The sequence below is a fragment of the Sceloporus occidentalis genome, unplaced genomic scaffold (genome assembly GCF_023333645.1).
Source record: "Sceloporus occidentalis isolate IW3139 unplaced genomic scaffold, rSceOcc1.0.p SCAF_42, whole genome shotgun sequence".
Lineage (NCBI taxonomy): Eukaryota > Metazoa > Chordata > Lepidosauria > Squamata > Phrynosomatidae > Sceloporus > Sceloporus occidentalis.
Window position 1 is genome coordinate 1,450,390 of NW_028317022.1, and position 27,837 is coordinate 1,478,226.

Consider the following 27,837-nt stretch of genomic DNA (forward strand, 5'->3'; position numbering starts at 1 on the left):
GCGTGGCTCGGGGTCGCGTACAACGGGGCCGCGTGGTGCGCGGACGAAGTCCTGGGCGTCCCGCGACTCCACCATCGGGTGGAGACCTGTGCTGCCGACGGGGGAGTGAGGTAGGACCCTGACAATAGCCAACAGCTTCCTCCAGTGGATTTTTAGGGTATTCTCTCACAGTGTTCTTATATAACTTTATTTTTATGTGTCAAAATATTTTGTTCTTTCTGTATGGTACACTTTGGGGAAAAAATCTGAAAACAATGGAAGGTTCAAATTTAAAGAATAAAAGAAAAAAAGGAGGGAAAATATTTAGTTTCCCAAAGATAAGTAAACATTTGCTAATTGCTTTCCTAAATTAAGCCAACTCACCAATTCCAAATTAAATTTGCATTTCCCTTGGATTTAGTTTCGTGTGTTCTCGGGATCTGAATTATTAAATTTAGGTATTGTTTTCTTTAGGAATATTTAATTAAACAAGTATCAATAAATAACAATATGCAAATATTCCAAATATTTGAAATGTGTTTCTAAAATAGCAAATCACTAGTTAATTCAAACAATTACTCAAAACACAGGAATCTCCCCACCCCAAAAAGGAACAAAAAACAGAATAATAATCAAAGACTTTAATTATTCCATAAAAAAATCCTATATCAGGGTTGCTTCATATAGACAAGTAATACTATGTGAGAGTATGCTTGGTAATTAAAATATGATGCCCTTAAATATCACAATGCTAAGAATACTAAGTGGATTGATCCACTATAATTGTTCCAATAACTGTAACGTACCTGGCTGCCGGTTCCTCCGGGTCCGCGGATCTTCAGCCGCCACAGAGAAGGGGGAGACCGCCGGCTTCACCACAGCGGCATCAGCCGCCACGGAGGAGAGGGAGACCCCCCACCTTGCCGCAGCAGCCTCTACCGCCGCGGAGAAGGGGGAGACCCCCCGCCTTGCCGCTGCCGCCGAGGAGAAGTAGGAGACCCCCCGCCCTGCCACAGCAGCTTCAACCGCCGCGGAGGAGAGGAAGACCCCCCTCCTCCGCGAGACAGCCTCTGCCGCCGCGAGGACGGGAAGACCCCGCAACTCCACACGGCAGCCACCGCCTACTGGAACCTGGTCCGGTCCTGCCGCGTGTACACGTTCCGCACGCCACCTAGTGGCGCCTGCCGGTACTACCGGTTCTTTTATGAATCTAAGATCTCGCCAATCCCAAGATGGCCGTGGACCGGAAGTGACGTAACGGCAGTTTGGAAATTTTGGCGGGAAAACGCTGAATGATGTCTGCACTTCCTCTTGCTATTTAAGAGCCTCAGAAACCATCCAGCTTTGCCTTCTGATGGTTGTACCTATCTTGCATAGTGTCTTCTCAGTACGCGTTCCTGTTGATTTCCCGTTACCGACCCGGCTTGTTCCTGTTACCGATTTCCTGGCGTTTGACTCTGGCTTTCCTCACGACGATTCTGACTTCTGGCTTCCTGACCTTGGCTTGCTCATCGGCTATTCTGTACTGGACTCTGGTGTTCTGTCTATTGGACTTGCACATGCTGTTCTACCTGATTACAGGTTCTACCATACGCTGTGCGTGACAATAACTCAGTAATTTTCTTGATTCCTTATTTTTTAAATCACCAAAATCGTATCAAAATATACTTCTCACTACAGTCCCTTTCCATAAACCTCTGTTTGACCAGTTGAAATTGTATAGCTAAAGCCTTCGTATATTTGTAATTTCTCCTCTATTATCTAACGTTAAGATAAATATCCATAAAATTATTTTAGATCTAATTCACTCTTCCTCCCAAATAAACATTATATTATCTGCAAAAGTAGCACATACACAATGTCAGACATCTTAGGGAGCACTAGAAAATTGTAATATTGAAATGATGTAACTAGGGCTGCAACTAACGATTATTTTAATAATCGATTATTTGGTCGATTATTTTTTCGATTAATCGGATAAAAAATGCAATTTTTTTTTTAAATTTAAAATAATGTAATAAAAAAACGTACAATTTACACTTTCATCTCTTTACTGCAATGGCCTCTCTCTATTCACCTTCTTATTTTACTGACATAATAATAAAAGCTACAAGAACCCAAACACAGTGTTTCTCAAACTAGGTTTTAATACAAAGTTATTAGTAAATATTAATTAATATGTTAACTATTTTTCATATTTAATAAAAACTGAGAAAAAAGCCGTTTATATTTCCTTTTATTTACCAAACTGCCCCCAGTTATGCACATCTGACCCCCAGCTTGCCACTCTGCCCCCATATATGCCTTATACCTCTTATATGCCAGATATTCCACTGTGCCCCCTGATATGCCACTGTGCCCCCGATATGCCTTATACTCCTTATATGCCAGTGATATGCAACTGAGCCCCCTGATATACCTTTTATCCCCAGATATGTCTTATGCCCCCTGATATGCCTAATATCGATATGCCTTATACCCCCTATATGCCTTATAACTTCCAATATGCCACTCGCCCCCATTTATGCCTTATACCTCCCTATATGCCACTGTGCACCCTGATATGCCACTCCGCTCCCCATAAATGCCCTGCACCACCCTGAAATTAATTATACTCCCTGATTCACCACTCTGCCTCCCCCAGATATGCCACTCTGAAATTCATTATACCCCCATACACCACTCTACCTCCCCCTATACACCACTCTAACTCCACCAGATATGCCATTCTGCCTCCCTGAAATTCATTACACCCCCATACACCACTCTCCTACACTGAAATTCATTATACCCCCATACACCACTATAACTCACCCATACACCACTCTGCCTCCTCCCCCTCCCATACACCACTCTTCCTCCTCCCCCCTCCCATACTCCACTCTGCTTCCCCCCCATACTCCACTCTGCCTCCTCCCCCCTCCCTTACACCACTCTGGGTCCTCCCCCTCCCATACACCACTCTGCCTCCTCCCATACACCACTCTGCCTCCTCCCCCCTCCCATACTCCACTCTGCCTCTCTACCCGGCTCCCTGGTGTCTTGTGAACCTCTGTTGCTGACAGGAGGCAGAGTGGAGTATGGAAGGGGGGAGGAGGCAGAGTGGTGTATGGGAGGAGGCAGAGTGGTGTATGGGAGGGGGAGGAGCCAGAGTGGTGTATGGGAGGGGGGAGGAGGCAGAGTGGAGTATGGGAGGGGGGAGGAGGCAGAGTGGAGTATGGGAGGGGGGAGGAGGCAGAGTGGAGTATGGGAGGGGGGTGGAGCCAGAGTGGTGTATGGGAGGGTGGCTCCCATACACCACTCTGCCGCTCTCTCCCGACTCCCTGGTGTTTTGTGAACCTCCGTTGCTGACAGGCACTTTCACTGCAGCTTCATAGAAGCCTCAGCGTAAGTGAAGGGCAGTGATGGAGGCTGTCTGTGCGATGTTAACTTATGCTGAGGCTTCTATGAAGCTGCAGTGAAAGTGCCTGTCAGCAACGGAGGTTCACAAAACACCAGGGAGTCGGGAGAGAGCGGCAGAGTGGTGCATGGGAGGGGGGAGGAGTCAGAGGGGTGTACGGGAGCCACCCTCCCATACACCACTCTGGCTCCTCCCCCCTCCCATACTCCACTCTGGCGCCTCCCCCTCCCATACTCCCACTCTGCCTCCACCCCCTCCCATGCGATGTGCGCAGACCCCCACCAGCTGACAGAGAGGATGATCCTCTGCAGGAGACCTCGATACTCTGTCAGCAGGTGGGGGTCTGCACGATGCACACAGACAGCCTCCGTTACTCACCTTCACTTACGCTGAGGCTTCTATGAAGCTGCAGTGAAAGTGCCTGTCAGCAACGGAGGTTCACAAAACACCAGGGAGTCGGGAGAGAGGCTGAGCAGTGTATGGGAGGGGGAATTCTTACTTCTTCGTAGAATGCAATTAAATTAGTTTGACAGGACCTATGTTTCATAAAACCATGTTGATTTTTGCTAATAATACTGGTCTTCCCTATGAATTCCTGAATATTGTCCCTTAATAAGCCTTCAAATACTTTCCCAACCACAGAAGTTAAGCTCACAGGTCTATAATTTCCGGGCACAGAGTTTGAACCCTTTTTGAATATAGTAATCACATCTGCCTTCCTCCCATCCTCTGGTACAATTCCTGAAAGGAAAAGTGTGCCTTGACGTTGAGAGTGTGCCTTGACGTGGCGGGTGAGCTTAATTATGCTTTGGCCAATTCATATAACCAAAACCTCTCATTTATATTATGTTTATATATTTGTTGCCAACTTTATTAGGGTGAGAAGCGCAGACAATATTTTGTTTTTTGTATACAATTCCTGAAAGAAAAGAATCCTGAAAGATTAGAAACAGAGGTTCACTTATTTCCTGACTCAGCTCGTACTCGAGGGTGAATACCGTCAGGCCCCGGAGCTTTGTTAACATTAACTTTCTTTAGTTGCTGCAGCACCTTGTCCTGAGCCATCCAATCACAGTTTGACTGCAATTTTTTTTCAGTAGTCCTATGTATATCCATTTCCATATGTTCCTCCTTAATATATATACTGAGGAAAAATAGTTATTTAAAATTTCTGCTTTTTCCTGATCCTCCTTAACCAACACTCCCATCTCTGTTTTTAATAAACCTACGTGTTTATTTTTTTTAAATTTATTTACTTAAAGAATTTTTTGGCGTTAGTTTTGCTCTCTTTGGCTATCACTCTCTCATTTTCTAGTTTAGCCCATCTAATCACCTTTTTGCATGCTTTATTGGCTTCCTTATATCTTATATAGGATGCCTCTGATTCGTCTGATTTAAATGCTGTAAAAGTAATTTTCTTATTTTTAATTTTCTGCTTAACGTCCCCACTAAGCCACATTGGTTTCAATTTGTTTGAAAATACTCAATTTTTTATCCCTAAAGAGTTTATGCCAGTCAATAAGTTGTAAAGCTGCCCTTATCTTATTGAAATTGGCCTTTTTAAGGTGTGAGCAACCTTACAAGGTAATTTAAATACATGAATAATTGGTGCACAATAACAATGTTAAAAACTCAAAAACTCTACCACTTACTAGAATATAAATGAACAGATAGGAACACTGCACTCTGCCCAAATAGTCTCCATCCCCTTTCAGTCATCAAGGGTACACCATTTTCAAGAATAGTGGCATAATCAGTGGTTTCACAGAAGATACGTGGATACCGTTTTGGAGAGCAGCACTATTAAACTTTAAAATCTCCTCGAACTACTACAAAAACACATACAATTTAGTCTTTGTAAGTAAATATTCTACAACTAGCCAACTTCTGAATATGTTATAATTAAGCATTGATTTATTTCACAGACAAATCCTATATTAAGTTGCTCAGCAGCGTCTCTTGTTCCATCGAGGAGACACAGGAATCCAGTGGAGTCACGTGAATGTACATCACATGACATGACTCCGCTCCGTTCCTGCTCCCCTGGGCAGGACAAGAGAAGTTCACTTAGAGTTCAAGCAACGCAGAGGGTAACAGAGTCTGCGAGCCGCACCGGAAGATCTGCAGTTCAGGTAAGGGTGGGGGAGGGTTATGAGTCTGCGTGAATGAATGAATATGTGTGTGTGATAGCATGGATGTGTAAGTGGGGGGGGTAGGGCACAGGGAGGCTGAAAGTGATGTGCATGTGTTGGCTGCTTGTGCATGATAGGAGTGTGATTGCTATATTAAATATACATTATTGCTAACAGCAATAACACTCCTATCATGCCCAGGCATACCCAGATTCCAGCACAGCTAACATCACACTCATCCTGGAACCTGGGCATGATAAAACTTGGAACCTGGGCCCCAAAATTAAGGTGCGTCTTATACATGGGGAAATACGGTATATCAAAGATGAACAGTGATGTATTTAGGCTTAGGCCAAATAGGCCCAGGCCTAGGGCGGCAACTCCAGAGGATGGCAGTACCCCAGCGCATAACCGATCAGGATCCTGGTGTCCTGCTTTTCAACGGGCCATTCCAAGGGAGATCTTTGATCACTGGTTACACTTTAAAAAGTGGTTTGCGCCTTGAAATCAAGGTACGAAACAAGGGGATGGCCGTGGAGGGGCGGCCCTACATTCCTGTGAAGATTAAAGCAAAACTATTGAAGTACCAATTAATTCAGGTGTCTGCAGCTGTTTTATTGATCAAGAACTGGTCAGAAAAAAATGTTGCCATTCCAGTTCAGTCTATTAATCCCTTTGCATTATTATGATGCTCAGTGTTTCCCTGGTCCAGGACTCTGCCTCGCAGTGGAGGCAGAGTTCCTAGACCTGATAAGTCATCCTAGGGTCAGCTGATCACTGTTATTAACCAACCACAGCAATCCCTGACAATTACATGACAAAGTCAATGTTGTGATTTTTTTAAATTTAATCTAACCCTTGCAACCCTGTGCTATTACTAAGATTGCTCTGATCAGTACACTGTATTGCTCAGATTTGTTTTTCTCTTTTATTGTTCGTCTTGTACCTGAAGTACAATGTGTGGGGGAAAAAATACTACTACAAACTTTAACAAAGATTGGTGGTAGAATTAATGCATGGAAAGTGTTAAAACACCACCATTTGAAATAGTCTGGGCTGTCTAGTTTTCAAAAACATATGGTTTCATTGGGTAAATTGAATTGGTTGTCTATAAAGATGTTCCAAATAAGTCATGGGCCCAGGGTGATCAAATATCAAAATCCCAAGTTAAAATGTGTGCAATGGTAAGTTACAATACCAGTCAAAATTACAATTTGAAAAACTGAACAACCTGGCAAACATATGCTTAGGTGGCATCACTGTACTCAGGAGATATTGCTGAACACATATTGGGGTTGTTTTATAGTGACATATACCTGGGGCGGTAAATTTATTCCTGAACCACAACCAGTAGAATTAGTGCATGGAAAGAGTTAAAACACCAGCATACAGTGGTGTGTCTAGTTTTCAAACATATATGGTATGAGGGGATAAATTGAATTGGTCTGATTCAAAGATGTCCCAAATAGGACATGGGGCAAAATGGCCATGTCAAAATTCCAAGTTGAAAAACTGAATTGCGCATGTTTTAAATTTAGTCTCGTCCCCAAACAACCTGACAAACCCATGCATGGGTGGTATCACTATAATAAGGAGATGTTGCTGAGCACATGTTGGGGTGTCATTTGAGAGTGACATATACCAGGAGCTGTAAATTCATACCTGAAATACAATGTCTGTGAAAAAAAACACAAAACAAATTCCTACCACAAAGGTTGACAAAGGCTGGTAGTAGAATTAGTGCAGGAAGGAGTTTAAATCCTAGCATTTGGAATACCCTCTGGTGTCTAGTTTCCAAACATATAGGGTTTGGTGTGGTACACTGAACTAACTGGCTTCAAAGATGCCCCAAATAGTTCTTTTGAACCCTTAGTTCTTAATACTGTGTATTGCAGGGGGCGTGGTCTGCATGGCAAGCTAGACCGATGTGTTTTACAGGTGCTGTCTCCAGCAAGCTACTAAATATTACTACAATCGCCTCTAATACACCTCAGTCCTGCTGGCATCTATAAAAATACGCTTTATTAAGATGACCAGCCAAAAATCTAAGCAGTCTACATCTAAATTCCCAAAACACAGAGGCAGGCCTCAGCTCGGGCTTCTATCTTACCTGCACAAGATGGGGATGAAGACTCAGATTTCTTCCAGGGCCTTTAATCGCCTTCTCCCTCCGTTGAAGACATAGATCCTGCTATGGGTGAACAAAATGTAAACGTCACTTCCTTAACCCCTTGATGACAATTGCCGGTCCGGGCACGTCACGGAAAAACATGTCGTTAACGACAAATGACGTACCAGGACCGTCATTTGTTAAAACGGGTAAAAAAAAAATAAATCGATCCGTGAACAATTTTTTTACCCAAACGGCGTTGCTGTAATGCCTCGACCTCGAGGCATTCAGCAACGCCATGATCGGAATCAGGGGCCATGTCTGGCCCCTCCCTGGGCCGTCAACATCTGCCATACAATGTATGGCGGCGGACGCCCGTTTTAAAAGCGTTTAGGAGGCGATCAACGATCACCTCCTAAACTTAAATGGTGTCGCTGGAATGCCTCGATCAGGAGGCATCCAGCGACACCAAACACTTACCTCTTGATGGACTGTGACCGCTCCGGAGAGCGGTCACAGCCGCAGCTGCCGGTGATCTTCGCCATCAGCAAGTTGGCGGCGGCCCGGGAAAAAAAATAATAAAGACGAAAAAGTTTGCTAGACGGTCTCCTGACCCTCTAGAGAACTCTGGCTCCACTTGCAGGTTGAATACAGGTACTGCATTCAACCATGCAAGTCAATGGAGACCAGCTTTCTAATCACAGTGTGATTAGAAAAAAATAAATTAAAAATAAAATAAAATTAATAATCATTAGAAAAAAAATAGTAAAAAAACAGTAAAATGTAAAAATAATTTCCCACTGATGTCACTATCAGGGGAACCTTCAAGTTGAAAATTTTTTTAAAAAATGTTTTAAAAAAGGCAAAAAAAATTAAAATATATATATAAAAAATATATTTTTGTGAGCAAGTGCTAAAATTAGCACATTAGCTTAAAACAATTTTCGCATGGAAAGAGTTAAAATACTGGCATATTAAATGCCCATGGGGTGTCTACTTTTAAAAAATTTATGATTTGATGGGGTAAATTGAATTGGCTGGGTTCAACAATGTCCCAAATAACACGGGGGGGGGGGGGAAGGATGGCCATACATCTAATTTCCAATTAGAAAAATGCACATGTACCAAATGTGGCCTTTTAGTCCCCCCCAAAAATGACAAACCCATGCATGTGGGGTATCACTGTACTCAGGAGATGTTGCTGAACACATATTGGGGTGTCGTGTGACAGCGGCATATACCAGGAGCTGTAAATTCATACATAAAGTAGGTGTGTGTGGGAAAAATACACACACAAAAATACTACTGCAAACTTGCTGGTGGTAAAATGTGTGCATGCAAAGAGTTAAAATACCAGCACTTAGAATACCCTGGGCTGTCTAGTTTTCAAAAATATATGACTTGATGGGGTAAATTGCATTGCCCGGCTTTAAAGATACCCGAAATGGCACATGGGGGGAAAAATTACCAGATTTGGAAAAAAAGGCTTTGAAATAGCAAAACGCTACCTGTACTTTTTGCCCCATAATGTGTAGAAAAAAGCAAAAAAACATAAAAACATTGGGTATTTCTAAACTCAGGACAAATAGTAGAATCTATTTAGCAGGTTTTTTCATTACCTTTTATAGATGAGTAAAAGATTTTTCAACTAAAAGTTAGAAAGTCCTTTTTTTCTAAATTTTTCACCATATTTTATACTTTTTTTAATAGTAAATAATATGATACAATCAAAACAATGTCATCTAAAGAAAGCCCTTCTTGTCCTGAAAAAAACAATATCTAATGTGTGTGGGTTCAGTAAACGGGAAAGAAGAAAATTACAACTAAACACGAGCAGCGCAGAAATGTTAAAACGGCCATTGTCACGAAGGGTACAAAAAGTAAAATCAGCCTTTGTCACGAAGGGGTTAAAGTCTCTCCTCGAAGAAATTAGACAAAAATTAATATTGGATATGTCTGCTAAACTCGACCAAATTTACAAAGACATCAAAGATATTGGGGAACATGCAAGCCACTCGGAAGACAAAATGGAGGCGTTTGCAGCAGCCCACAACTCTGTTGAGGACACATGTTCTACCCTCCAAACAATTGGAAGCTCTGCGAACATTCCAGGCAGTTACAGCTACATTACGAGCTCACAAGATCCCCTTCAGATGAAGGTTCCCTACCCGACTTGTTGGGTTTAAAGATGGTTTATTCTCGACTGTTTCCATGCCAGAAGAGGATTTAGCCCTTTTTGATAAATGAGGCCTCCAACCTACTACACCGCTGAATACTTCTACAAATCAGAATACTCCTGGCCGTTCTCCTCCACAAACCTCTCCCAAGTATGGGCCATAGTGTCTAAACCGCCATTATAATGTAGCCCTACATTACTCTAAGTACATCGCATGACAAACATAAAAAAAAAAACTGTCTGCGCTTCTTACCCCAATAAAGTTGGCAACAAATATATAAACATAATATAAATGAAAGGTTTTGGTTATATGAATTGTCTATATATAAAAAAATATATATAGTGAGTGTTGAGAAACCCCCCAAAAAACAGTGAAAGTGAAAAATAGATATATGTATATAAATATACTTCCTCCTTTTCCTCTTATAGCTGCCTCCCAACCACAACACTCTCCAAATGTTGAACACAACCAGAACAAATCCACTTGGGGGCGGTCATACAAGAAAAAAACACAAATAGTGTAGCCAATAGAAGCCAATTATTCAATGTGAAATTCAACCATTACACTCACAATAAAGATGTGATTTTCAAGCCTGTTCTTTGTATATCTTGCAATTCCAGCTAAAGGAAAAAACCAAAAGCAGAATGGTGTAGTATGTCAATCTGGTAACTTATTTAGTAATGAGACAATTACACTCACATGGGATTTTACACATCCAATCGTGTGCAAATAAGCATGGTTATATTCCCACGGATTTTCATATATTTTCTTCTTTCTCTCTTTGTATTGATGAAATCCCGATATACAAACGATATATTTATTAAGGGACTAGCCCAAATATAAACTCAATAAATAAAATGGATCAGATAAAAAATATAAAAAGCGAAAAAAGTCCATACAACGACCTTATTATAGTCCTCTCTACGCGTTTCGGCACCGGGGCTTCCTCAGGAGATATTCGTAATGGGTCCTCTCCTTCTCCTGTGCTCATCAATGCACACTCTCAATAGGGTGAGAACCTACTCTCACCTCCTACATAGTGGGCACACAAAGCAGTTTATACTGCTACCTGTTGGGGGAGGTGCAATTAAACCTCCTCCCAATTAACCCCTGGAGGAGGTTTAATTGCAGACAGTTTTTGTTTTTTTGTATACATTGTACAGCCAATACACTGTATTTGCAGCATGCTTACACCTGTTAGGTAGGCCTCGTATTATACATTTTTATTATTTGAGCCTGAGACTAGCTTAGCGCACCAACATGTTTTTTTCTCCCTGCATGACAAGCATAGTTCTGGAGAACTGCGATGGACCCACAGATGAAGCGAAGATGTGACTAGGGTTCTATCCAAGCTCACAATCGGGCAAATGTCCACTGCTTATACCCAATATGTTTTTTTTTTGCTTTAACTAACACATATTTTTTCTAGAACTTAACTGCACTCCTAATAATTGATATCCACGATAGGGATGCACCGATATATCGGTGGCCGAAATATATATCGGCCGAAAAGGGCATTATCGGCAAATGGTGAAATAATAATATTAAAACGACTGAAAATAATCTTCCGCAGGAGCCCTGCTGCTTTCCTGCGAGTTGCTCGCACAGTGTGCGAGCAGCGTCTCTTGTACTGGCCAGGGGAAGCAGGAACCCGTTCCTTCTTCCCCCGGGGGCGGGACAATAGAAGTTGTTTGCACAGATTTCAAGTATTGTTTATTTGATCTATACCCTCAGCGCTGTACACTCCTACGCTCTGAAGCCAAAAAGACAAATACACATATTTTGTATATCCAAGACATTCACTTTAATTTTTTGTTAAGGATTTTCTGTGGCAATTTCATTCATGGCTAGCACCAAAAATCCAAACACACTCACTAGATGTGATGCTTACCTCGACCGCGTTGCCAGCCGACTGCCTCTGTCGGCTGTGTCACTCGGCAGGCATGGGAGGGGGTCAGCTCTCTCTTCTCCCTGTTTGCTCTGGGCACGGGCAGCATGCGGAGGCACGCGTGCGCGGAGGGCAAATATAGGGTGCACATGGTTACAAAGCAGGCATAGACAGAAGAGCTTTGCCCTCCTCCTGACACTGCTTACTGACATAATCTAGGGGGTGGAGTCGCTCCACTCCCAATCTGCAGGATCATTTATGGCTTCAGCTGACTGCCAGGTATTTAAACCCCTTCCTTACTTTGCTCAGAGCCCTTGTGTGGTACAAAGCTACTTTGTGATTCCTGTATTGCTCACCTTATTGCCAGCTGACGTTGGTGGGCCTTTAGAGCTCACCCCCTCTCAAAACATCAGTGAGCCACCACCATGCTTCACAGGCCTTGTTGACCCCTTTCCAAACATAGCACTTATGGTTGTGACCATAAAGCTCTTTTTTGGTATCGTCACTCCAAATTACAGTGTGCCAGAAGCTGTGAGGCGTGTCAAGGGATTGTCAGGCACTGGGCTTTTTTGTGGCACTGGCGCAGTAAAGGCTTATTTCTGGTAACTCGACCATGCAGCTCATTTGTTTTCAAGTATCGTCATATTGTGCTCCTTCAAACAATCACACTGTCTTTTTCCAGGGCAGCCTTTATTTCTCCTGAGTTTACAGTCAGTACAGTCAGCTGCATGTGAGTGGAGTTTCCTAATGAAGACGTTCTCTCCCTCCAAACAAAAAAAAAAATCACCAAAAATAATAAAATAAAAATATACCAAAAAAAAACCAAAAAATGAGCTAAGTGATGTGATTGCGAGAGGTACCTAGAGTGGGGCAAAAAAGTATTTAGTCACCAATTGTGCAAGTTCTCCCACTTAAAAAGATGAGAGAGGCCTGTACTTTTCACCATAGGTACACTTGAACTATGAGAGACAGAATGGGGGGAAAGAATAAAGGAAATCACATTGTAGGATTTCTAATGAATTCATTGGTAAATTCCTCGGTAAAATAAGTATTTGGTCACCTACAAACAAGCAAGATATCTGGCTCTCACAGACCTGTAACATCTTAAGAGTCTCCTCTGTCCTCCGCTCGTTACATGTATTAATGGCACCTGTTTGAACTTGTTATCAGTATAAAAGACACCTGACCACAACCTCAAACAGTCACACACCAAACCCCACTATGGCCAAGACCAAAGAGCTGTCGAAAGACACCAGAAACAAAATTGTAGACCTGCACCAGGCTGGGAAGACTGAATCTGAAATAGGCAAGCAACTTGGTGCGAAGAAATCAACTGTGGGAGCAATTATTTGAAAATGGAAGACATACAAGACCACTGATAATCTCCCTCGATCTGGGGCTCCACGCAAGATCTCAAGAACGGTGTGAGCAAAAATCCCAGAACCACACGGGGGGACCTAGTGAATGACAGGCAGAGAGCTGGGACCAAAGTAACAAAGGCTACCATCAGTAACACACTACGCTGCCAGGGACTCAAATCATGCAGTGCCAGATGTGTCCCCCTGCTTAAGCCAGTACATGTCCGGGCCCGTCTGAAGTTTGCTAGAGAGCATTTGGATGATCCAGAAGATGATTGGGCGAATGTCATATGGTCAGATGAAACCAAGGTAGAACTTTTTGGTAGAAACTCAACTTGTCGTGTTTGGAGAAGAAAGAATGCTGAGTTGCATCCAAAGAACGCCATACCTACGGTGAAGCATGGGGGTTGAAATATCATGCTTTGGGGCCGTTTTTCTGCAAAGGGACCATGACCACTGATCCTTGTAAAGGAAAGAATGAAGGAAATAAAGATATTAACCAAGTAATGATCGTTAGGACCCACATGACCTAGGGCTAAACGCCATCTATGAGTAAACTCAGTCGATCTAGGGATGTTGCTTCTTGGCTTTCTGACCAAGACCATGATATTATAGCTTCATGAAGAAATCACCTATACATTTTGGGAATAAATTACCCCAGCCACATTTTAGAGTTATTTTTAGAGCTGAGAGACCAGCAATGTATTTTGGGATATTGTACATCCTTTCTGATCATATAACCATCAGACTGCACTTCCTTTAGGGCTATTGACACTGGTGGGCATTGGAGTATGCTATCGATACAACTGAGATCAAAATTGCTCATGGTGGACATTTAGTGGGGTTTGTGGTGGACAATTTAATCATGTTCTAAGGACCATCACATCTCTTAGCACGGACACCGGCATCCTTGTACGGGCTCTTTGTCTTAAATATGCCCACTTCCTACACCTTTGTCTGCATATGTGTACCATTTCTTCTTTTTTTTAAAAAAACAACAAAAGTTACCCCTCTCCATGTGATACTTTACCCAACTAATATGTTAGTTGCCAGGGTGGCATTGATCATAACTCAACTGACTAAACAGTAGTAACAAATGTTTCCTACTAAAATATTAGCGTTTATAAAACAAACTCTCAGTGTATATATATTCCTTCCCCTATACTCATGTCCAGTGCAATGTACATCAGTGGGTGCTTTGTATTAAGAGTGACATTGTAGTGACAATAGTATCCATTACACAGCTCTCACCCTACTACATATTCATTAAACCCTTTATGCGCCTTAGCCCTAACGAGAGGCTATTCCCCCCATGTCACTTGTCGTCCCATTGCTGTTAAAATAAACTCTGCCGGTGCTTTTTCGGTTCGTACACACAATTCCTCTCAAAGCTTGCCACCCTCCCTCGTTCCCGGGCCGACCGCCCCCCTTCCTTTATACGCAGGCGGAAGCGGAAGTGTGATCTGTGTACGCTTTTTGCTTTTCTCCCTGTGACAGCTTTTTGCTTGGGACAAGCACTCCTATTACTAGTACTACTCGGTGTATATTCACAGTATGGCGACCCCGCTGCCCCCGTTACCCCCACAGTTCAGGTCCATTCAGCATCATCTGAGAACAGCCCAGGAACATGACAAAAGGGACCCGGTGGTGGCTTATTATTGTGAGTAGACGTTATCTACTTAGAGACCCGATAGTATACTCAGCCTACTCCTACTGCACATTGATCGCCTCTAGTATTTCTATATGTTAGTAGTATGATATAATTGAACACCACACTCACCGAGTATATATATATATATATATATATATATATATATATATATATATATATCTGGAGAAACAGCCACAATATGTCCAGAATGTCTACTTGAGACTCATGTATGTTTTATTTAACAGAATAGTGTCCTGTGTTATACTATCGGTATCCGTATATTCCTGAAGAAGGGCACTGATCATAAGCAATGTTGCCTCAGAAAACACATTGAGGGAAGTATTATGATTGTTTGTCCATAAACCATTCAGTTAGACAGTCTTTATAATTCTAGAAAGATGGGTTGAAAAAGTTTCAAATGTGTTTTAAATTGTACAGCTAAGTTGGTAAGTAACTTCCATCAGCTTCCCAACTGCTAATTAGATTTTAATTTTCATCATTAGTTATTGATTATTTATCATTACATTCCCTGTGTATTGACATTGCATCAATGCTTACCAAACAAAATTAGGGGTGTCACTAGTGTCAACACTGATACAAAACATCAGGCATGATGACAGCCGAAGCCCCGTTAAATGAAAATGATTGAGTGGTAGCTCTTGGGTTCAGATGAACAAGTTCTCCTGCACCCCTTATTGACAATGATTATTGATTTAGAGTTTGATAGCTGCTTTTAGCAAGCTTTCTTATTAGCCGTTCAGATGATATGTAACACTCAGGTCTTGAGAAGTCACAAGCATAATATTAATTATTCGCTTAAAGTTTAATTGTTCTTGAGAAAAGTAAAACAATTCCCATCTCTCTATGTGGCCAATAATACAATTAAGGAAACCCCTAGGCTGTACAGTTTACATATGCCGATTAGCATCATGTGTTTATGTACCTAAAAAAAAAATGGCTGAAGCGGCAACCCAGTAGATAAGGTGGAAGATAAAATCACTAAATTTAGTTACTAGATTAAAATAATACAATAATAACTGGTAAGGAGACTGGACAGAAGCCAAATACCATTGACACTAGTAGTATACTTACAATGTAACAAAAAAGTTACAGATGATGTTTATGTTCCTATTAATAGAAAACAATGCTATAAATTCTATAGGCTTAGATAATCCCCAAAAGAACGAGTCAGAGTCTATCCATTACTAATATAGTGTGGATGTCATAGGGCAGGGGTGTCCAACCTGCAGCCCTCCAGCTGCTGCAGGGCTACATCTCCCATAATGCTCTTTCAGCTAAGGGGCTGGCTGAGGAGTATGGGAGATGTAGTCCTGCAGCAGCTGGAGGGCCACAGGTTGACACTCCTGTCATAGGGGAATTGTTCTTCTGAATCTAATTGAACCCCCTATATGGCACTCTGAGTCTAAATTATAACACAATTATTATTTATCAGCATCATACAAGAAATATCCATCGGCAGAGACAAATCATAGGAAGAATGCATTACTTCCACAAACCTAAGCCATGTCCATCTGTCATATCACCTGCGGAGACCCATAATCATAGAAACATAACATCCATAATTGAGCAGTATCAGTCGGCCATCAGAGATGGTAATTTCACTACATACCCTTTGGTCTGCTTGACTGCATCTCCTGCTTGGCCCTAGGTTTCTGTTGTCTTGCATAGTCTAGTCCAAATACATCAATTCCTTTGACAGAAATAAACAGACATTTATCAGTGACTAAGCTTGTGACTGAAGATGTGACAACAATATTGCTATATGTAGTTTGCTGTATCAAAGACCCTGGTTTCAATACTTTTTTGTTTTTGATTTTCTAAAGCAAAGGAAACCTCAACAGTTGGGGGAAGCTGTTGCAGTAGGTGTGATCGGAGAAATGGTGGCGTAGACTACGGCATAGACAATGTGATTTCCCTTACTCTCCGAGTTTAGGACAGTCTTCTGGAAGGCTGATAACCCTGTTACTGTTAGAAAGGAACAGCTTAACAGTGATGTAGTTTTGGTTGGTATTGTTATGAGGTCACTTTTTCAAACTTTGTGACCAAATCCAAACAAGTTAAGTTAGGACTTAGGGGTATATTGATTGAAGAGGGAGTTGGCAGAAACATTGAAGAGGGAGTTGGCAGATAAGAACCATCTAGTCTGCCCATTTTCCTTATGTTAGGGGTTTAAACCCCTTTCAGTCTTTGGTCAGGTCATATAGTGAGGAAAGCTTTATGTCTATCCCATGCTTGTTTAAATTCCCTTACTGTATTAGCCTCCAGCACTGCTGCTGGGAGGCTGTTCCATTTATCTACTATCCTCTGAGTAAAGTACAACTTCCTTACATTACATCTAAGCCTCTGGCCTTCAATTTTTAGACCATGTCCTCTTGTTGTAACATTGTTACTCCTTTCAAATATGCTTGCCTCCTGTACTTTGTTAAATCCCTTTAAGTATTTATAAGTTTCTATTACATCCCCCCTCTCTTCTTTCCTCCAAGCTATACAGTGAAGGAAAAAAAATATTTGATCCCCTGCATGATCAGTCTATAATTTTAATGGTAGGTTTATTTGAACAGTGAGAGACAGAATAACAACAAAAATATGATTTATTAATTGATTTGCATTTTACTCAGTGAAATAAGGATTTAATCCCCTGTCAAGCAGCAAGATGTCTAGCTCCCAGGTGTCTTTTATACAGGTAACGAGCTGAGATTAGGAGCACTCTCTTAAATGGAATGCTCCTATTCTCAGCGTGTTACCTGTATAAAAGACACCTGTCCACAGCGATCAATCAGATTCCAAACTCTCCACCATGGCCAAGACCAAAGAGCTGTCCAAGGATGTCAGGGACAAGATTGTAGACCTACACAAGGCTGGAATGTGCTACAAGACCATCGTCAAGCAGCTTGGTGAGAAGGTGACAACAGTTGGTGCGATTATTTGCAAACGGAAGAAACACAATAACTGTCAGTCTCCCTTAGTCTGGGGCTCCATGCAAGATATCACCTCGTGGAGTTTCAATGATCATAAGAACAATGAGAAATCAACCCAGAACTACACGGGAGGATCTTGTCAATTAAGCTGTCAATGAACTCAAGGCAGTTGGACCATAGTCACCAAGAAAACAATTGGTAACACACTACGCTGTGAAGTGCTGAAATCCTGCACCGCCCGCAAGGTTCCCCTGCTCAAGAAAGCACATGTACAGGCCCGTCTGAAGTTTGCCAATGAACATGTGAATGATTCAGAGAACTGGGTTCCCTGCATCAAAGGGACGATGGATGGGGCCATGTACCGTCAAATCTTGGGTGAGAACCTCCTTCCCCCAGGGCGTTGAAAATGGGTTGTGGATGGGCATTCCAGCATGACCCAAAACACACAGCCAAGGAAACAAAGGAGTGGCTCAAGAAGAAGCACATTAACCCCTTCAATCCGAGGGGTTTTGGTACCTCAAGTCCCGGAGAAATTTTGCTATTTTTGCACTATGTCGGTTCAGCGATTATTCTATTTTCATATGTAAACTATATATTGTTTTTTCAAGGAGAGATATGGCTTTCTTTTGATACCATAGTTGGATGATTAGCTGAAAATTTAGAATGAGAAATTTAGTAAAAACTAGCCAAAATTAGAAAAAAACACCTAATTTCTTTAAAATTTTCCCTCAGAATCCTCACAAAATTAAGTAAAGTGATGGAAAATCCCCTTCAAGTTTATCAATTCTGGTGTCCTGATTTCAGAAATACCTAATTTATATAGATTTTCTGTACTTTCCCAGCACTTATAGGGAACATAATATAAGGTGTAAATTTTTTGTAGAATTTTATATATATATATATATTTTTTAATCTTTTTTTTTTTTTTTAATATATTTTATCTTTTTTATATATATATATATTTATTTATTTTTTTAAATAAGGGCAGGATATACCGGTACGTCCATAGGGGACTGAACGGGTTAAGGTCCTGGAGTGGCCTAGCCAGTCTCCAGACCTTAATCCCATAGAAAATCTGTGGAGGGAGCTGAAGGTTCGAGTTGCCAAACGTTAGCCTCATAACCTTAATGACTTGGAGAGGATCTGCAAAGAGGAGTGGGACAAAATCCCTCCTGAGATGTGTGCAAACCTGGTGGCCAACTACAAGAAACGTCTCACCTCTGATTTTTGTTGTTGTTATCCTGTCTCTCACTGTTCAAATAAACCCACCATTAAAATTATGGACTGATCGTGTCTTTGTTAGTGGGCGACCGTACAAAATCAGCAGGGAATCAAATAATTTTTTCCTTCACTGTACATATTAAGATCCTTTTAACGTTTCCTGATAATTTCTGTTCTGCAAACAACTTACCATGTTTGTAGCTCTCCTCTGAACTCTCTCCAATGTGTCGATATCCTTCTGGAGATGGGGTCTCCGTCTCCAGAACTGTACACAATACCGTATTTGCTCGATTATAAGACGACCCCCCACAATTTGAATATTAATTTAGAAAAAAAGAAAAAGCATGAATATAAGACTACCCTATAGGAAAAAGTTTTACTAGTAAATATTCATATGTTAACTACCGTATTTGCTCGATTATAAGACAAGTTTTTTTTTTCTTCCAGAGCAAATGCTCTGAAAAATACCACTTGTCTTATAAGGGGACCTGGATCCTCCTGTTATGCCCCCTCCAACTTACCGGTGCTTCTGATTCCCCAGTGCTTAGTCCGGGCAGCGTGTAGAGCTCTACGCAATTCGCGTAGACAACTTCCGCTGCAGCCAGGAGGAGGTGCGGCTAGCAGCGGGGGTTGTCTGCTAACAGATGCTGACGTGGTCGCAATAGAACATCAGGTAATGCATAGGTAATGTGGGAGATTCTTCTCACTGATTTAGCTGTACATTATAAAGGACCAGTTTAGCGCTTCTTTTTCATGCAGACAATGTAATAAAGCATCTCAAAAAGCAAGCAGGTTGCATAGGGCAAGGCATTAGTAGCAGGAAGAGGGAGGCGATTATGCCACTTTACAGATCTCTGGTAAGGCCTCACCTAGAGTACCGTATTTGCTTGAATATAAGACAAGGTTTTTTCAGAGCAAATGCTCTGAAAAATACCCCTCGTCTTATATTCAAGATAGCTCCAGTGCTGCAGGGGACCTGGATCCTCCTCTCTGGCGGCCGGTAGACATCTGCACGATGCGTGCAAAAGACCTTAGTTGCTGCCCAGCACTTCTGCCAGGGCTTCTATGACAGCATTGGTGTGCTGTCTAGATGCCTTTTGAGATAATCCATGTGTTTTAAGGTTATCTGCACCCCTTATATGTTATATGGGCTAAATAGTGCAGTATTTGTACTGTAACACTGGAACTTCATATTGAAACGCTCTAATATGGACAACATATACTAATCATTACAACTAACTTGTTTGTCTAGAACAGATGACTAACAAGCCCAACCTGACATAGGAGATGTTATCACACTTAGTATACCAGTGGTTTCATGGCAAGGAGTGGCATCTGCATTCCATTCTTAATACATCACTGTGAGAATTCATCATGTGAAAATTTGGTCACCCTGCAACTCACCTTTCTTTTAACATTCACCTACTTACTAAAGCACAGTTACCATTCATACAGACATAAAACACAGTTTTGGCAGTGGGTGGATCAGAGGTCAACTGTGTATACATAATCACTCTTTGAGACTATGAAGTTCCATTGACATCATCAACACTGTTACTAAAAATGAATTTATGTGAACTGTCAAACAAGTCTTACTGAAATATAAAAGTAAACGGGTTTGTGCACCACAGCCAAACCAAACTTTTTAACAATAGGACATGTGAATTGATCCATCCAAACCGAATAACATAAAAAGTTATGTGGTCATTAATCGTAGCATAATTCTGAACTGATTGTTATATCTATTGTGATATTTAGCAGATGTAAAATATACACTGTCACCACTGAAGATACCTGGGAGGGTACTGATTTAAAGAACGATTAGATATTGTAGCACAAAGCATAGTGAGTTATGTTAGTACCCTGCCAATCATGCCTCAATTAGTTAAAGACTTCTCAAGCATTCTATAGCTACACTATCTTTAGATATTATTTTAGGGCATTTCAATAAATGTTAATGTAAGTTTCCTTTAGTTTTTGATTGTGAAAAGTATGTGGACACGTGACCACCACACCTGTACTAGCTTGTTGAACATCCCATTCTAGAACCACAGGCATATTTATGGAGTTTTCCCCCTTTTGTGGCTATCCCCACTTCTGGGAAGGGTTTCCAGAAGATTTTGGAGTGTGTCTGTGGGAATTTGTCTTTTCAGGCAAAAGAGAATGTGTGAGGTCAGTCACTGACGTCAGACAAGAAGTTATGGCATGCAATCAGTGTTCCAATGTATCCTAAAGGTGTTCAATGGGGTTAAGGTCAGGGCTATGTGGAGGCACTGCCTCCTCCTTACCAAACTCATCAAACAATGTCTTCATGGAAATGCACCATTAAGAATTAACCAAATGTTTTCGTTTGTGTTCTGTAAAAACATTTCCATTTTATGCTGGATTTTTTTTAAGGCCTTATTGGATGAGTTCATAGCTGTTTTGAACACCAGGTGGCAGTAGAAGAACATAAATAATCAACTATCTACTTTGTATATGTAACCTTCTGTTAGCAGGGTTGATATGTTTTGCATGCGACTGTCCTATTGAAGTGAAACAGAACAAGCACATTTCACATTTGTTTGCCAAGGATATATGTGGACAGTGGCATGACTAGAAGCATATTATTATTATGATAATCTTTTTATATCGCCAACAATTTACACAGCACTTCTTAACAATACATTTATATTAAAGCTTAAGAGGAAGGCCCTCTTTTTCTAATAGGTTTTGCAATCAGATTCTGCAAAGCTGTGCAAACGGTAGACAGGACATAACAATTAGTATATATATATATATAACATAGCAAGATAACATACAGAAACAGCAGGTAAGAAGGGACCTGCTCAAAAGGGTTTACAATCTCTAGTTTAAATATGTTTTATTCAGGATTATCCAAGCTAACTGGGAATCCCTCCTACCAATGCCTTCTTAAGTGAATAAACCCCTCCGTAAAAGAGCTGGGTAGTAGAATTGACGGTTGTTTTCTCCAGCGGTGTCGTTTTCTAGTGATTTCGCTAGCGAGTGTACCCCACCATTCAAAAGCTTGGGGTCACTTAGAAATGTCCTTGTTTTTGAAAAATGCGCAAATTTGGTCCATGAAATAACATGAAATGGATCAGAAACAGTGTAAATGTTGTATTGTAGTTGATTTTTAATGGAACATCTTTATAGGCTTACAGAGGCCCTTTATCAGCAACCATCACTCCTGTGTTCCAATTGCACATTGTGTTGACTGATCCAAGTTTATGTTTAAAAGGTTAATTGATCATTAGAAAACTGTTACAATTATGTTATCACAGCCATTATTGTTAACTTGTTACCTGAAATTAACAAAAGATTTACTCTAGAAGGGTCTTTATCCTGTGTAGCTTCTGTGTCTGCTCCACGTTAGTTCTATATGTTTGTTGTGTAAAACAGAAAGGTGGCATGCCTTACAGCGTGTTATTGGACTCAAAGGTAGGAAGCTCTTCATAGATGATGTTTGCACATAGGATTAAAGGATATTATACTCTAAAATAAAGTACTGTTTAACCCTATCAACTCTAAATTGTATTGCTAAGCTGGCCATCCCTTTTGTAATAAATAAGATATACAGCATTACTTAAATATGGCACTATTAATAATTATACGTATGATAAGCTACAACAACCTTGCTTCATTATTGATTATAAAGGGCCAACACTAGTAAGCTAAGTAAAGGTTAGGTAAGCTCAATGTCTAACTATTCATTTTATGGTTCCAGTGAAGCTTCTCCTGCAGCAGAAACTTAGGTTGGACTTTCATATGGTATAGTGAAGTGGGGAGGGGGTTGAGACCGCAACACTCCCTTTAATGGATACAGAGCCATAGGAAGGGTGAGGTGAGAGAGGCCTCGGGCGCAGCTGCGAGGGGGCGTCTGCCGCCCAATCAGCAGCTACAGTGTCCAGGACTGGTAAGGGAGATCACAGATCCCTCTAACCAGCTAAACAGGGCTCTGTGGTGATTCACATTGCTACCACGAAGCCCGTAAAAAAAACAGCGTATCTATAACATTATACATTAGGGAGCACGCGCACCGGCAAATGATGCAGAGTGCCGGGATATGACGTCACCCCAGCGCTCTGCATCAATAGCTGGCGCATAGTGATGAGGGAGCACTAAAGCAGAGGCCTGGAGTAACAGACCTCGCACTCCCACCACAGGTGGGAAGATGAGAAAAGTGAGAAATGGGTGTAAGGGCTGTGTGTATGGGCTGTGTGTGTGTGTGTGTATGGGCAGTGTTTGTGTAAGAGCAGTGTAGGTATTTGTGTGTGAGCGTATGTGTGTAAAGGCGGTGGAGTGTGAGGACAATGTATGTGTATACATGTGTGTATGGACAGGCTTGTGTAAGGGCAGCATATGTGTATATGGGTGTTAATGGGCAGGTGTGTGTAAGGGCAGTGAATGTGTATATACGCGTGTGTGTTTGTAAGCTGGTGTGTGTGTAAGGGCAGTGTAGGTATTTTTATGTTTTTAAGCTGGTGTGTATATGTGTGTAATGGTAGTGTATGTGTATATGTGTGTTTTATGGGCAGGTATGTGTAAAGGCAGTGCGTTAGGGCAGTGTAAGTGTGTATATGTGTATTTATGGGCAGTCGTGTGTAAGGGCAGTGTATGCGTATATCCGTGTTAATGGGCAGGTGTGTATAAAGGCACCGTGTATGTGTGTTTATGGACAGGTGTGTGTAAAGGTAGTTTAAATAAAATCACCTCTGTAAAAAAAAAAAAAAAAAAGCTGGGGGTCACAATTTTCTATTCCCGCCTTGGGCGCAAGCAAAAGGAGCTAGCTATGGGTCTGAGTGGAGAGACCAACTTATGGTTCAAGGTCATGCTTTTTGTTACCTCAAAACATTTAAACATACTGATGCCTCACCATTCATCACTCATTGATCAATAATTTAATAGCATCATGATGTTGTTACTTATTATTTTTGCAGGAAATGCTTATTGGTAGCTTTGTAACACAGAGAAGTATTTTACAAGATTAAATATTTTATTGCCATATGAGGAGAAAAAGCTCTCTGTGTTTTTATTGTGAACAACCCTTTGAACAAATAATTCAATTACATATCTATTTTAGTTTTTTCCTTAACACGTATGGTTAGCCTGTTAATTTATAGTGATTGGGTGTCCCATATACAGTGAGAATTTGTATTACACCTCTGCACAGATATTCTTATAATGCCATGTTTAATACTACTGCGAAGAAAGCTGCAGGTTTTCAATAGGTTCAGAGCTGGGTGTCTTAGAATTTTTTTAAAGAAATAATAAAGTTTCATGTTGCTACAGAATTGAAGGCTTATCCGTCAAATCTCCCAAGCAATCCTTCATATTGCCAGCAGTCAAAATCATTAAAATGTGCCAGTTAAGGAAATCTGTAGTATTGGACCTCCCAAGTAAGCTGGCTATAAGTAATTGCAGTTAAGGCCCTTCTACACTGACAGCTTTACATCTACAGTTCTGGCTAAAGGAAGGCTTCGATGTTGCAGTTTATCTCCACTACTTTACTTGAAATCTTAAAGCATGTAACACTGAAATAAGAATTAACAAGAAGATGGAGACAGAAACTGTATTCTTATATAATGAATTGGGGTTTGATAATTTGGTATATATTAAATTAAGTATATAATGGGAGCTCAAATTTCAATCATGTAAAATGTAAAAACAATAATGTTTCTGCTCAAATTGTGGTTGATGTTGTCATCATTTTTTATTTATTTCATAAGGTTTTTACCTAACTTTCATATATATTAGCTCTAGCGTTAAATTCAAAACACACAGAAGAAAGCCCTGAGCTCAAACTCCCATCGGTCTTGGACGGCAGCAACGGCTATAGTATTCATCAGCCCAAAATACATAGAACAAACACCTAAAAATAGTTACCTGCGCACTATCCCAAACACCTGTGCTTATTTAGACAAATGGAGGTTTTTAGTTTCACTCCAATGGCCATTAAAATGGAAGCTCGCCTGCCACGTCACGGCAAACCTCTTAGGGGAGTTGCTATTGCTGCCGCCCACCCCATGTGGTCCCTATCCACAGTGGCATTTAGAGGGTTAAAAGGCATATCATGGTGCACAGTGGCATATAGGGGGTATAAGGCATTTCTGGGGCAGATGTGCATAACTGGGGGGCAGGTTGGAAAATAGAAGGAAATAAAACCAAAATATTTTTCTCAATCATAGCTTTAATTAAAAAAAAAAATAGTTTAGATGAATTAACATTTACTGGTAAAACTTTTTTTCCCTATAGGGTCGTCTTATATTCAGGCTTTTTCTTTTTTTCCTAAATTAATATTCTGAGTTGGGGGGTCGTCTTACAATCAGGGTCGTCTTATAATCGAGCAAATACGGTATTATATTAAATATCACATGACTTGAAATAAGGCAGGTAATTCTTACATTTTGTTGTATGTGTATATTTTGTTGAAAGCCTCAGCCCTTGCCATCTCAGTGTTTTTGTGTACATTTTTTCGGGTTTCAGGTTGCTTAGCCAGATTATTAAACCAAACAGTCTTTGTTTGCTGTCGGATTACTATACTTTTACTTAACTTTGTGTAGTTTGTTATAGGCGACTTGTATTGGGATGTATCCATCTGATGTTGTGATATAACTGAAAGGTCTGTTCCCAAAAGTGTTCCAGCCACCTTGGTTTAACCCATTGAGTACTGAAGTCCTGCAAGAAATTCTCATTGCAGACCATTTATACCCTCACTGGCTATTTTTTTTTTAGGTACATCTTGCTAGTACCGGGTTGGACCACCTTTTGCCTTCAGAACTGCCTTCATTCTTCGTGGGATATTTTTTACAAGGTCCTGGAAACATTCAATTGGTACTAAGGGGCCCAGAAAATGTCCCACACACCAACACCACCAGCCTGAGCCGTTGATACAAGGCAGCATAGATCCATGCTTTCATGTTGCTGCCAAATTCTGTCCCTGCCATCTGAATATTGCAGCTAGAATCGAGGCTCATTAGACCAGGCAGACTGTTCTTCCAGTCTTCCATTGTCCAATTGTGGTGAGTCTGCGAATTGTAGCCTCAGTTTCCTGTTCTTAGCTGAATGGCACCCGGTGTGGTCTTGTGCTGTAGCCCATCTGTTTCAACGTGTTGCGTGTTGAGACATGGTATTCTGCATATTTGAGTTCCTGTTGTCTTTCTGTCATCTCAAACCAGTCTGCCAATTCTCCTCTGACATCAACAAGGCATTTTCGGCCACACAACTGCCGCCCTAGAGATGGTGAAAATCCCAGTAATTCAGCAGTTTCTGAAATACTCAGACCAGCCCGTCTGGCACAAACAACCATGCCCCGTTCAAAGTCACTTAAATCCCCCTTCTTCCTCATTTTGATGCTTGGTTTGAACTTCAGCAAGTTGTCTTGAATACCTCTACATGCCTAAATGCATTGAGATGCTGCCATGTGATTGGCGGATTAGCTATTTGTGTAAACAAGCAATTGAACAGGTATACCTAATAAAGTGGCCAGTGAGTGTATATTCTAGTCACTTAATGTGTAAATCTTACATAAGACACGACTAGTTAAAAAGAAGATGTACATAATTTTTATGTGGCTGTTTTTTATATATGAAACAGTAGATATGTGGGCTGTCTGTGTTTATCACATTTTGTGACCGTTAAATATGAAATACTCTGTTGATGTGCTTTTTTTTTTTATATCAGTATGGATTGTGGTATTTAAAGTTTTCTTGTCCAGTGATATCACAAAAGAGACTGACCCAATTATTTCGGTTTATTTAAAGCCCCTAGGTATCTCAAAGTTGTGTTTTTGCACAAGCAACATGATTTAGCACACACATATTCTAGAACTTTAAAATCATGTAAACACCCAGGACTATCCTAAGTACATAAGTCACTACCAGCAATGAAACACTTGTATGGACCTTATGCTATAGACAGGACAAAGCCATTTGTTTTGTGTAGCTTTATTTTTCATTGCAGTCAGCACCAATAATAGTTTTGTATTTTGCATAAAAAATATGCTTACCATTATTGCAATGTTTAATCTTTCCAGTGTATCTTTTTCTTTTTGTGTAAAATGTACTAACCTATCATCAAAAACATTTAGTCATGGAAAAGTCACTAGTGAACCTTGAAGTTATCCTCAGCTCTGGATGGAATCCAATCTTTCAATTAAACTGTTTGGGTATAATGACATCCTTGTACTTCAATGGGCAGAATTCTTTTGCAAAAGGCATTCCTTTCTGCTTCCTGTTCCCAGTTTTCTATAGCAATAGCTGTGTTGAAATGACATTAAGTCTGCTTTACTGTTCAAGACAAATCCAAGCAATTTTCAGTTAACAGAAGATGACATTATGTGGCATCATGTTTTGCCTCTAGAAATGCAAATATTTACATGTTTTAATCCTTTACCGTGCCAGAGACCTATGTACCACTGTTCCCATGTCTTATACGCATACCTGGGAAATTCTGGGCTCCGGCTACCAGGAGCCTACCCTTGCGAGATGTGGCCAGAACTGCCCCTTGCTGCCAGTGGGTGGTCATGAGATATCGCGGGAAGCACCCCCATTTAAATGGAAAATGGGTGGGGAGCGGGGCCTGTCAAGACCCTACTCCTGCGACTCGGAGGATTTGAGTGTTAACCCAGAGAACCGGAGAAGTGTTCCCAGAAAGTTCCCAGGTATGCTTATATGAAAGGCGATAAAACAAAAATAAATTAGTGTAATGTATCTAGTGGCAATAATTTCTGTGAGAAATATTGTTGACCTGCTTATGATGTATTGGATAATTGGAAAATACAGATACATGTGTATTTTCTATGGTCTCTGCTACATTGATGTCACCTGTTTGGTAGAGGGAAACAAGTTCTGTTTTACAGAGATTTTATTTTTTGGGGGTCTTGGATTATTCAAGAAGGGATCAGAAATGTTCTAATGTGGGATGTGAGACATGATGATCATTTAGTAAGGAAATATACATTTGGGTGTAAAAGTGTCTCAC

The 27,837-nt window shown here is 40.9% G+C and overlaps 1 protein-coding gene across 1 annotated transcript in view; it reads left to right on the top strand.

Annotated features, from left to right (window-relative positions):
* The first annotated feature begins 14,595 nt into the window (after positions 1-14,595).
* LOC149289865 (vacuolar protein sorting-associated protein VTA1 homolog) overlaps positions 14,596-27,837 on the top strand; it is a 99,497-nt gene continuing 86,255 nt past the window's right edge. Inside the window, exon 1 of the mRNA XM_089490165.1 lies at positions 14,596-14,704. Coding sequence (XP_089346291.1) covers positions 14,599-14,704 — 106 coding nt within the window. The 5' untranslated portion in view covers positions 14,596-14,598. The remainder of the gene's footprint in view (positions 14,705-27,837) is intronic.